Consider the following 13,336-nt stretch of genomic DNA (forward strand, 5'->3'; position numbering starts at 1 on the left):
GTCTCTTTTGGATCCCAAATCTATGAAATTCAGCCCCTGGTATAGAATGGTCCTACTGCTGACTTTTAGTGCTGATTGATTCAGCAATGTAACATTGAAACATAACCTAATAATCATCAGTATGTGTAATATTCTGAAGCAGTACAGCTGTTCTAAGGAGAGTCTTTTGTACATATTGTATCCCCAAACTCTTTACAAATGTAAAGAATACAATTTAATAAATAATATCAGAGGGCAGAGAAATGAACAGAAACAGATGAGAGAGAAATGAAACAGCAGGTAGTTTTTCAGATGAGTTTTAAAAAGAGATGTGGAGTGGATGAAGCAGAAGGAAGAGGCTGCCAATTTATGGCTGGTTAGCAATATTACCGTCACTGAGACAGACTTGAATTTCAGTTAAAATGTATAATAAATAACATCTACCGCATATGTATATGTAGTGTTGTTGTAGCTGTATCAGTCCCAGGATATTACAGAGTCAAGGTATGTGAGGTAATATCTTTCATCGGACCAACTTCTCTTGGTGAAGGAAATAAGCTTTCCAGCTTACACAGAGCTCTTCTTCACATCTGGGAAACTAACTCATGCCATGGCTGCACTAGAGAGTTTACAGCAGCACAGCTGTACCAATGCTGTAAGATTTTCCGTGTAGCCGCTCTACGCCAGCAGGAGAGAGCTCTCCCATCAACATAATTAAACCACCCACAATGAGTGGCGGTAGCTATGTCGGTGGGAGATGCTCTGCCACTGACATAGCGCTGTCCACACCGATGCTTCTGTGAAACTTATGTAGCTCAGGGCTGTGTTTTTTTCAGGGCGTTATAGGGCTACAACACAGTAATGTCTGTACAGCTTCATCAAACTATGTTATAATATTATGAGGGCACAACTGGGTTGTAACCAGATGCCTCAATATTTTAATTCTGTATTGTAAATAGAATCTAATATTTCCTTCCCTTCCTTTTGCATAAGCACTGCACACAGCTATAGAAAAAGAAAGCCCCTGGCTTACTCTTTCTGCTTCTCACCCTGATTGCTGTAACTAAAAAGGATTTATGTAAAGGGGGTTTCAGGTTCCTATTATTAAATTAGCAATGTTGTGACTATTTGCCTGTATGGACCTTTCACAACAGCAACTCACAAAGGATTTCAGTGACAGCACCAAACTGCCTTTACACTGCCCACACTCAGGAAAGAGTGGATGCTAACTAACAAAGGTCATGGGACCCCTAACTACATTCAGTGATTGGCTGGAATGCTCTTGGGAGTGCTCTTTGTAATTACAGGTTGGTGTACATGTAATCTCCCAACTGCTCAGACCCAGCTATTCCTGTCCCTCATTCAAATCCCCCAAACTGGCCAACATTTCAAATCTTCAGGAAATGTAGTATTTGCATTGTTGCCAATTCATGTGATTTCCCTTCCCCAGCCCCACCCAAGTCGTACAATATTTGATATTTTTCTTAAATCCCAGTTCCTGGAGGTATGTGATTAGTTGGGAATCTGAACTGTTGTTGTTGTTTTTTTTTTTAAAGTAAGCTTCCAACCTGGATTGCATATCTACAGCCGAAGTGCAATCCAAATGAGTCAAGTATTTGAGTCTGCAAGAACCAGTCTTGAAAGAAAATGCAAAAGTCTGATGATCTTTTTAATAAAGAAGCTATTTGCAGTGTGACAACAACAAATATAGTGAACCTACAAATTTATGAAAAACATTATGTAGCCTATGCCAGTAGATGGTGCTCTTTATATTTATTATACATATGAGCATGCAGAGAGAGAGAGAGAGAGAGAGAGAGAGAGAGATGCTGCTTTTTTTATATGGAACTCTCCTAACAGAAAGCAATTGAATACAGTTCACTGGTAAGGATGGAAAGCAATTTTAAAATAAAATGCTTTGAAGTCACAGTTTATTCTCTGTCAAATTTCTTTCATGTCCCAGGGATCTGGAGTAGTGTATTTTCCTTGAACCTTATGGATGCCTGGTATATCTCCTTTGAGTCAGAAGAGTTCTGGCACAAATGGACCCAAGACAGAGTTATTGACATTGGTTAGTTATTTTTACACTGCATTTTTGCTTTACTTTTTCTTAGGGTTATTTTATTTAATTACTTTACTAATTTATTTATTATCTAATGCATGAAGTGGAAAGCCATGTCTTGTGTTGCCATGCAGCAATCATTTTGGTTGATTGAGAAGCAGAATTGATGAGATCTACCAAGGATGCAAATGAGAATTGGAATTGATGAATTGGCTCAAGTGATCATGAGCTAATTCAGTTCAAACTAAATGGAAGGATTAACAAAAAATAAATCTGCAACTAGAGTTTTTGACTTCAAAAGGGCTGACTTTCAAAAATTAAGGAAATTAGTTAGGGAAGTGGATTGGACTGAAGAACTTATGGATCTAAAAGTAGGGGAGGCCTGGGATTACTTTAAATCAAAGCTGCAGAAGCTATCGGAAGCCTGTATCCCAAGAAAGGGGAAAAAATTCATAGGAAGGAGTTGTAGACCAAGCTGGATGAGCAAGCATCTTAGAGAGGTGATTAAGAAGAAGCAGAAAGCATACAGGGAGTGGAAGATGGGAGGGATCAGCAAGGAAAGCTACCTAATTGAGGTCAGAACATGTAGGGATAAAGTGAGACAGGCTAAAAGTTGAGTAGAGTTGGACCTTGCAAAGGGAATTGAAACCAAGAGTAAAAGGTTCTATAGCCATATAAATAAGAAGAAAACTAAGAAAGAAGAAGTGGGGCCGCTAAACACTGAGGATGGAGTGGAGGTTAAAGATAATCTAGGCATGGCCCCATATCTAAACAAATACTTTGCCTCAGTCTTTAATAAGGCTAAAGAGGATCTTGGGGATAATGGTAGCATGACAAATGGGAATGAGGATATGGAGGTAGATATTACCATAGCTGAGGTAGAAGCAAAACTGAAACAGCTTAATGGGACTAAATCGGGGGGCCCAGATAATCTTCATCCAAGAATATTAAAGGAATTGGCACCTGAAATTGCAAGCCCATTAGCAAGAATTTTTAATGAATCTGTAAACTCAGGAGTAGTACCGAATGATTGGAGAATTGCTAATATAGTTCCTATTTTTAAAGAAAGGAAAAAAAAGTGATCCGGGTAACTACAGGCCAGTTAGTTTGACATCTGTAGTATGCAAGGTCCTGGAAAAAATTTTGAAGGAGAAATTAGTTAATGACATTGAAGTCAATGGTAAATGGGACAAAATACAACATGGTTTTACAAAAGGTAGATCGTGCCAAACCAACCTAATCTCCTTTTTTGAAAAAGTAACAGATTTTTTTAGATAAAGGAAATGCAGTGGATCTAATTTACCTAGATTTCAGCAAGGCATTTGATACCGTGCCACATGGGGAATTATTAGTTAAATTGGAGAAGATGGGGATCAATATGAACATCAAAAGGTGGATAAGGAATTGGTTAAAGGGGAGACTGCAACGGGTCCTACTGAAAGGCGAACTGTCAGGTTGGAGGGAGGTTACCAGTGGAGTTCCTCAGGGATCGGTTTTGGGACCAATTTTATTTAATCTTTTTATTACTGACCTTGGCACAAAAAGTGGGAGTGTGCTAATAAAGTTTGCAGATGATACAAAGCTGGGAGATATTGCCAATTCAGAGAAGGATCGGGATATTATACAGGAGTATCTGGATGACCTTGTAAACTGGAGTAATAGTAATAGGATGAAATTTAATAGTGAGAAGTGTAAGGTTATGCATTTAGGGATTAATAATAAGAATTTTAGTTATAAGTTGGGGACGCATCAATTAGAAGTAACGGAAGAGGAGAAGGACCTTGGAGTATTGGTTGATCATAGGATGACTATGAGCTGCCAATGTGATATGGCTGTGAAAAAAGCTAATGCGGTTTTGGGATGCATCAGGAGAGGCATTTCCAGTAGGGATAAGGAGGTTTTAGTACCGTTATACAAGGCACTGGTGTTAGAACAAGAATAAAGAGATTGAATTTGTTGGAGAGACAGGAAGTTAGTAAAGGGATGTGTGTGTGAGAGAGGGACATGGCAAGGATACAGGAGACGAAAATTATTTTAGGTGCAAAATGTTGGCTGGGATAAGGTCGGGGCAGAGGGAAGGAAGTTATAGTATACCAGGTTAGAGAGAACTATAGCATGGGCAAGGCTTTTTGTAGTGCTGACTGAGAAGAGGAGGCAGATTATGGAAAGGTTAGACAGATAAGCAACTAGTTCTGTGGAGAGCCTGGATGTTAGGAGAGAAGGAAGTTGAAATGAAGCCAAACATATCCTATAATAATTTATTATTATAGATGACTATCCCCAAAATGAATTCAGATATACAAAACTTTTATCATTTTTTCTGCAGATGAAGAACCTGTTCTACCTACGAGGCCAAGCGAGTTAAATACTCGGGTGGTCTCCCCCCCAGATAGCCTTTCAACTGTTTTTCGAGATGTTTTTATGTTGCGGCCAGCAGTTTCAGAAATCCACAATTTTCTAAAGGGTTGCCAGATGCACAATAACTACTTGGAGAATGAGTTTTCTAGATGGAAAGGTATGGTGATAACTTCCTATTTGAAGCTGCATTTTTAAAGATTGGGTTGGGGTCTGGAATTTAGTGTGGATATCTGTGGTCCTTAGTGGAAGTGAATGAAGCGACTCAAATGGTTCTGTTACTTTGTGAGAAATCCTAGCTAGTAATACATGGTGGTGTGGTGTGTTATTATATGATATGATATGATATATGAAGGCTTTAAGGGTATAAGTTTGGATACACCCATTACCCATGAGTGCCAAAGTCGTGAGTAAGTTATGCAGGCTATTATTTTGTTGTTTATATTCCAGATATGCCCCAAATGTGCAAAGGATTGTCAAGACATTGAGGAGGCTGAAGTCTCTGCCTCCCAAACAAATGCCTAGGAAACCTTTATACCACAACCCAGTATCATATATTCTGTCTATGACGTGTATGTCACAGAACATTTGCTCTAGGAATGTTCTCAAGGGCTTTCAAAAGTGCATTTGGATTATTTTTTGCACCCTCTGTTTCAAATGTCAGAGATCTTAGTTACCATGAGTCTAACTATGCAGGACTTGGAGAAAGCCATAAAAGCCTCTAGAAAGGACATTCAAACTTTTCTATACCTAAATATATCATGACTTTCAGTAAGATAGCTCACAGTCCTGCAGGGCTAGAAGCAAATGCAGTTTTCTGCTGCGAATCTCCCCTTCCCAATGATATAAAGATCCTGTTTTTAGCTTGTGACAGTTTTACATATAGAAAGGCTGTTCTTTGTGCATGACTGAATCTTGCCCACCTGGGGCCTTGGGCAAGTATAATTTTTGGGGAAAATCCACATTTAGAGGAAGAGAAAATATTTATTTTGTAGGTTGATTTAAGCTTCTCAGGGGTTTGGAATGTTACAATAAGTCCCAGGGGGATGGATTAGTGGCCAGAGGGCAGACAAGGCAGTTAAAGATACATGATAGGTTTCAGAGTAGCAGCCGTGTTAGTCTGTATTCGCAAAAAGAAAAGGAGTACTTGTGGCACCTTAGAGACTAACAAATTTATTAGAGCATAAGCTTTCGTGAGCTACAGCTCACTTCATCGGATGCATTTGGTGGAAAAAACAGAGGAGAGATTTATATACACACACACAGAGAACATGAAACAATGGGTTTATCATACACACTGTAAGGAGAGTGATCACTTAAGATAAGCCATCACCAACAGCAGGGGGGGGAAGGAGGAAAACCTTTCATGGTGACAAGCAGGTAGGCTAATTCCAGCAGTTAACAAGAATATCAGAGGAACAGTGGGGGGTGGGGTGGGAAGGAGAAATACCATGGGGAAATAGTTTTACTTTGTGTAATGACTCATCCATTCCCAGTCTCTATTCAAGCCTAAGTTAATTGTATCCAGTTTGCAAATTAATTCCAATTCAGCAGTCTCTCCTTGGAGTCTGTTTTTGAAGCTTTTTTGTTGAAGTATAGCCACTCTTAGGTCTGTGATCGAGTGACCAGAGAGATTGAAGTGTTCTCCAACTGGTTTTTAAATGTTATAATTCTTGACGTCTGATTTGTGTCCATTCATTCTTTTACGTAGAGACTGTCCAGTTTGGCCAATGTACATGGCAGAGGGGCATTGCTGGCACATGATGGCATATATCACATTGGTAGATGCGCAGGTGAACGAGCCTCTGATAGTGTGGCTGATGTGATTAGGCCCTATGATGGTATCCCCTGAATAGATATGTGGACAGAGTTGGCAACGGGCTTTGTTGCAAGGATAGGTTCCTGGGTTAGTGGTTCTGTTGTGTGGTGTGTGGTTGCTGGTGAGTATTTGCTTCAGATCGGGGGGCTGTCTGTAAGCAAGGACTGGTCTGTCTCCCAAGATCTGAGAGAGCGATGGCTCGTCCTTCAGGATAGGTTGTAGATCCTTGATGATGCGTTGGAGAGGTTTTAGTTGGGGGCTGAAGGTGATGGCTAGTGGCGTTCTGTTGTTTTCTTTGTTGGGCCTGTCCTGTAGTAGGTGACTTCTGGGTACTCTTCTGGCTCTGTCAATCTGTTTCTTCACTTCAGCAGGTGGGTATTGTAGTTGTAGGAATGCATGATAGAGATCTTGTAGGTGTTTGTCTCTGTCTGAGGGGTTGGAGCAAATGCGGTTATATCGTAGCGCTTGGCTGTAGACAATGGATCGAGTGGTATGATCTGGATGAAAGCTAGAGGCATGTAGGTAGGAATAGCGGTCAGTAGGTTTCCGATATAGGGTGGTGTTTATGTGACCATCGCTTATTAGCACCGTAGTGTCCAGGAAGTGGATCTCTTGTGTGGACTGGTCCAGGCTGAGGTTGATGGTGGGATGGAAATTGTTGAAATCATGGTGGAATTCCTCCAGGGCTTCTTTTCCATGGGTCCAGATGATGAAGATGTCATCAATGTAGCGCAAGTAGAGTAGGGGCATTAGGGGACGAGAGCTGAGGAAGCGTTGTTCTAAGTCAGCCATAAAAATGTTGGCATACTGTGGGGCCATGCAGGTACCCATCGCAGTGCCGCTGATTTGAAGGTATACATTGTCACCAAATGTGAAATAGTTATGGGTCAGGACAAAGTCACAAAGTTCTGCCACCAGGTTAGCCGTGACAGTATCGGGGATACTGTTCCTGACGGCTTGTAGTCCATCTTTGTGTGGAATGTTGGTGTAGAGGGCTTCTACATCCATAGTGGCTAGGATGGTGTTTTTAGGAAGATCACCAATGGACTGTAGTTTCCTCAGGAAATCGGTGGTGTCTTGAAGATAGCTGGGAGTGCTGGTAGCGAAATAATTCCTTTGTCACATGGCTTTTCAATTTATATTTCTGGGGGAATTCTGTACCACTTTACATGTGCAGAATTCATGTCCCCCGCAGATTTCTTTGCTTCCCCGGAGAAAAATAACTTTCTAACAGGGACGCAAAGGGAAGCTGCAAGAACAGTCACACACCACTCCCTAGCAGTGCAGGTACATCATTTCAGGCACCCAGAGCAGCCGGCAGAGAGGTAAATCACTGCAGAGCTGGGGACAACCCAGCCAGTGGCTCCTACCCTGAGCTGGGATCAGCTGCTAGTCTCTGGAGGCAGGAGAGGATGGGACTTCCTCTTCCTCTTCCCCTGCAAGGAGTGACTGGGGCTGTGTCAGATCCCTCCTCAGAAACCTCCCCAAGCTGCAGGAAGCTCAGCATCCTCCCCTGCTTCTTGCCCCCATCACTCCTCAGCTGTGTGGGGAGGGGCCACTATATGGGGAGCTGCTCTCCCATCCTCCCAACCCCCGTGCATACCCAGACGCCCTGCCAGGCCTCACCTCATACACCCAGAATCCCTCTAACATTACATATCCGACCCTCAACCCCTGCATCTGGAGCCCCCCTGCACCCAAACTGCATCCCAGACCACACCCCACTGAGCTCCCTGCATTCAAACCCCCACCCTGATGAGCCCCACCTCCCCACACCACCCTGAGCCCCCACATCCAGACACCCACACTACTAACCCCCAACTAGCTGCACCCAGATCCCTCTGCTGAGCCCCAGTCACCTTCATCTAGAACCCCCCTATAGAATCCCATTGCTCCTGCACCTGGAACCCCCTCAACGAGCCTCTGTCCATCCAGATCCCACAACACCTAGACCCCCACCCTCCACTGAACTGCCTGCACCAGATTGTCCCACACAGAACCCTTTCATCCCAAATCTGGATCCCCCCACACTGAGCCCCTTCACACTTGGATCCTGCCTGGTTGAGTCTGCCTGCCCCACACATGGTGCACCTGATGCAGAGGGGCAGGGCCCCAGGGTGTTTCTGGGGCCGGCCCAGGCCTTGTGCTGTGTCAGGGTCAGGTGCAGCCTCATCACTGAGTCCGTGTCCCGGGGTGGGGGGGCTGAAGTGTGATCTCCCACCTTTGTGCAGCCAGTGGCCTGTGCTCCCCACTGCCATGCTGGAGCCTCTGCATTTATTTATTGACAAATCAAACTTGCAGTATTTTTAATTTTTTTGTCACAGAATGCCCTCTGGAGTAAATTTATCACAAGTGGTGTGTGTGTGTGTGGGTAATTATACAGTATATGCAGTAGTTGCAGTTAAAAAGTTGTCTCTTTCCCTTTTTTACTGGTAGGTAAGATATTACTGGCTCTGGCGGTATTCCCCGTTATAAATATAAAGAATTCTTCTTAAACCAGTAATATTTCATATACCAGTGAAAGGAAAAAGAAAACTGTATAGTTGCTCCAAATGTACATATGAATATATATCTATCTTTGATACTTATATGACCTCATTACCATAGTATCTAGACACCTCCCAGTCTTTATCCCCATGAAGTAGGAAAGTATTATTATCCTAATTTTTCATATGAAGAACTGAGACAGAGAGAGACCAAGAGACGTGGCCAAGGTCATACAGGAAGTCTGTGGCAGAGCAGGGAATTGAACTCTGGTATTGTGTGTTCCAACCTAGAGCCCCTTTGTCTGTAGAAAGCAGACAGAAAGAATTGCTTTATGCTGCCCAAAAGGGTGGTTGCTGCAGATCAATAATGCAAACGGCAGAATGAGGAAACCCAGACATGAAGAACAAAAAGACTGTTATACAAAACTGTGTCTGGGGTCAAAAAGGGAGTTGAATTCTCTTTCCTCTCTCTAACTCTTTATTGTCCTCAGAGTAGTAGAACACCTACCCTTGCAGTGATGCACACTCTTGACAAGAAATATTTTTCTGGTAGACTGTGAGCTTGACTGTCACCCCAACCAGCTGACAGGAGCGACAGATCACCTCACTCTGATAGATACTGCATTTGCCTTCGAAACCAGTTATCCACCGCTTATGAGGCCTGAGAGGAAAGTGGACCTCATCCTGCATTTCAACTACAGTTCAGGATCACAGATAGCGGTCAGACTTTTTGCCTTTTTCTTCAGTAATATCCCCTCTTTCAGCTGCCAGAATTGTTAACTCTCTATTTCCAAACACTTAAAGAGAAAGTTGTTTCTAACGGGAATAAACTTGTACTGCCAGTGGTGTGAATCCTTGTTTCAGAATCACTGGACTGTGTGCTCTGTATAAAAAACACTACCTAGGCCCACATCCACAAAAGGACTTAGGTGTCTAACTCTGACTTTAGACACCTAAGTCCAAAATTTAGGCACCAATGAGAGCCTCAAAACCACCTAACCCTGCAGGCACCTAAAACACCTACATTATTTCTGTAAAAGTCTCCTAGGAGCCTAAGTTTCTGCCACTGGGTATGTGCACTGCTGCCTCAACTAGACAGCCGGACACCTATCTCATGTCCAAGCCTCAACGGGATCCTCAAACCAGGAGAAACTATGGGTTGCTATAAGAAAAGGAGGACTTGTGGCACCTTAGAGACTAACAAATTTATTTGAGCATAAGCATTCATGAGCTTCAGCTCACTTCATCGGATGCATACAGTGGGGAGCTTTTATATACACGGAGAACATGAAACTATGGGTGTTACCATACGCACTGTAACGACAGTGATCAGGTAAGGTGAGCAGCAGATAGGCATTCTCAAAGCATGTCTAATTTCGGTTGGAGGGATGGGGAGGAGGCAGCCTCCCCTATATCCTTGAGCCCAGTAGGAAACCCATTTTCAAATCCCTTCTCTACATTAGGCAGAGGGGGGAATTGAACTGGGGTCTCCCACATCCTGGATGAATGCCCTAACCATTCGGTTAAAAGTTAGAAGAGAGGCTGCTGCTTCTCTTCCTCCCAGCATTTTCACTAGGAGTTAAGCATGTGTTCCTGCCTTTCTGGCAAGGACTGGCTTAGACGCCTGACTCCAGGAGAGGGTTCACAGCTTTGGATCCCAAGTAGAGAGAGGTTCCTCGCTCCAGCCTGGACTTAGATGCATAAACCTCAGAGAGACAAGGCTCAGGAAAAAAAAACCTTTCATCAGCATCCGCTATTGGCTTATTTAGATATCCACAAAAGCTAGTTGAGGGGCTATCATTCTCAGGCACCTATTTCTCCCCATTCATTGTACATTGTAGGTGTGGTTGAAGGAGTGCTTAAATGCATTATTTTTTCAAAATCTTGCTTTAAAAAATAACTTACATTTGATGCAATGTCATACTGTGGTTGACTTTTTAGGGCTTGACTGTGTAACCATTATAGTGATGAGCTTCAATAGGAGTATACTTGTGAGTGAGCACCACCCACATGAGTAAATCCTGCACAATTAGGTTCTTAACATGCAGTTCTTTTGTCACAAAAATCTTAACTCAGCCACATAATAATATACCAACCTATGGTGCCTCACAGCCTGAAAGATTCCAGTGTGGTATACAAACTCAAAGTGATATGCAAACTATACAGAGGGATCACTTCACCAGCTCCTGAAATGCAGCCACAGCTCTGGCAGGAAGCGGGATGTGGGAACTATAGATCACAGTGGGCTAGATGCTACCACCTTTATTCGTGTTGCTTAGTGACTTACTCCACAAGACTTACTCCACTCTTACTGAAATCAATCTCTTAAATTAATCTTAGTCTTGTCATCAATTTCTGATGTTTTGTTTTCCCTTCTGCGATTACCCAGCCTTTGATAAAAGCCTCTAAGTACTTCTCAGAGCAGGGAATCCCTTTCCCCAAAATTGTGCCACATGAAGAAGAAGCAAAAAGTCCAAAGGAGTGCTACATAGTTGGAGACAAAGAAGGCCCAGAGACACCTGTAGTGCTTCTTTTCCCACTCGTGAATGACACCTTTAGAAACTACAAAGCACCTGGTAAGTTAGCAGCAGCCAATCACTTTATTAAAGCCAGCATGATGAGCTTATCCATTCTCTGGATTCCCACTTTTAATTTAATTATAATGAACCTATATTGGCTGGATGCTTGTAAAAGACTTTGCTTTTAGACTCCTCACTATAGAGGAGCAGGTATGTCTACACTGCAATAAAACACCTGTGGCTGGCCTATGCCACCTGACTTGGACTTGCAAGGTTCAGGTTGCTAGGCTATAAAATTGCAGTATAGATGTTTGGGCTAGGGCATCTACACTGCAATTTCATAGCCCCAGAGCCTGAGACCTGTGATGACAGCTTGAGAAAATAGTTCTGAGGGGTGTGAACAGTTTCTGTTCACTTCACTGGGTTCTTGACTCTGAAACCTCAAATTGACTGTTTTAAATGTCAACCTTGTTAACTACTTGACTGCTGATCATTTCCACCTAATGTGCTTATCTCACAATCTCAAACTGCCTTGTCAAAAGCCTCAGCTATTCCCTACTCAAGTTCTAAAACCTCCTGCTTCCCCTAGGACATCTTCCACAATACAAGTTATTCGTCATCAATACAAAAATCTACCCTACATTGAAAATGGAAAATTTGAGGGCATCAAATAAATTGAATTTAATATCAAAATGAACAATATGGGGGCTGCTGTAATGATTTATGAATCATTTTTATATTAAAAATTAAAATCACCTCCATTTCTTAAATGAAGCTGACATGGAATTTCCAGTTTGTCACATCAGAATGCCCCAGAAGCCAGACATCCTGCTACAGAGTTTAGATGTAGCTTGTCACAAAGTACATGAGGCCTAATGATTAATATCTCTAATCACTGTTTCTCCTTTGTAATAAATGTGGTTCTGCCGCTCATCTCTTAACACACCCTTCCTCTTTTTCCCCAATTCCTCTTTCTCTATGCTGACTGCCATCAAGGCGCACGCCTCTCCTGATTTGGTAGTGGATGTGCAACTTTTTCTAAGATCACTATGAATATCTCCTAATGTTCTGGCCTGTAGGAGGTGCTCAGAGAATGATGCACCAGGCATCTAATTTCCACCAGTCTTGAGAGTGGTGATCCAGGCAGCACTATAGTGAAGTAAGCTAAATATACTCATAAAACATCCTCACAGTAAGAAAATCTCACTGGAGAGAAATCTCTGGTCTGTGACTGATTGTGTGCACATGGCTGATAAGGCCTAGGACTATAATCATGTCTCAATAATAAACCTAATTGCTATTTTCCTCTAGGTGTGAAACGTAGTCCCTCAGAGATGGCAGAAGGTGAAATTGATGTTGCCGATATCAATGGTTCATATAATATAAATAATCTGCGCTATTCAGAGGAAGATTTTGACAAGCTGGCAAAACTGAGTTACTACAACGTCCAGAATAATAAAGACTTGATTCTTCAGGCCTTGCGTATAGCTGTGGAACGGAAAAAACAACATAGAAATAGTCTCAAACCTCATACTCCTCTGTGATGATATATCTTTCTCTCCTATCATTGGGAAGGATCCCAGCATTCTACTGATTGTCCAGCATTATGTTAAATGAAAAATATCCATCTGTTGATATTACTGAAGAAAAAAGGAACAGAAACAGAAAGTGATTGAAATCTAAAGAATGCTAAAAATAGCATTCAATCTGTAATAGGAAAAACTAGTATCTGCCTGTCAGAAATGGGAATAAACAAAGTGGAAAGCTCTTCCATAATTTATTTATGTGTTTCCCTTGTTAACACTTTCAGCAGAGTGGCCAAGTACTGAATTGATGTTGAGGCTGAACTATGCTGTCACTTCTAGAAGTGATCTTTCCAAGTCAAAGTTGAGGCAGATTGGCAAGGAAATGTGAAGTAGCTTGCATTAACATTGTTTGTGTTGTATCTATTCTGTCAATTAAGAGAGAACTTCCACGACCAGGACTGCCAGTCCAGAACCTTTAAAGAGAACAGAATCGATTTTTAAATAAAATAATTAACATACTAAGATTTCTATACAAATATATATAAATATGAAGTAAAATTTTGCATAATAAAATGTTTTTTTGGATTCTA

General features: G+C 42.0%; 1 protein-coding gene across 3 annotated transcripts in view; it reads left to right on the forward strand.

Annotated features, from left to right (window-relative positions):
- Window positions 1-13,336, forward strand: part of LOC119858047 (cytosolic phospholipase A2 epsilon-like) — a 61,982-nt gene extending 48,646 nt beyond the window's left edge. Inside the window, exons 17-21 of one of the 3 annotated variants that reach the window (XM_038407884.2) lie at window positions 1,943-2,050; window positions 4,368-4,556; window positions 9,255-9,421; window positions 11,091-11,277; window positions 12,532-13,336. In XM_038407884.2, the coding sequence (XP_038263812.1) occupies window positions 1,943-2,050; window positions 4,368-4,556; window positions 9,255-9,421; window positions 11,091-11,277; window positions 12,532-12,764 (884 nt within the window). In that variant the 3' untranslated portion in view covers window positions 12,765-13,336. The remainder of the gene's footprint in view (window positions 1-1,942; window positions 2,051-4,367; window positions 4,557-9,254; window positions 9,422-11,090; window positions 11,278-12,531) is intronic. The other 2 variants (XM_038407887.2, XM_038407886.2) reach the window with 2 other exon arrangements.

The sequence above is a fragment of the Dermochelys coriacea genome, chromosome 6, assembly GCF_009764565.3.
Source record: "Dermochelys coriacea isolate rDerCor1 chromosome 6, rDerCor1.pri.v4, whole genome shotgun sequence".
NCBI lineage: Eukaryota > Metazoa > Chordata > Testudines > Dermochelyidae > Dermochelys > Dermochelys coriacea.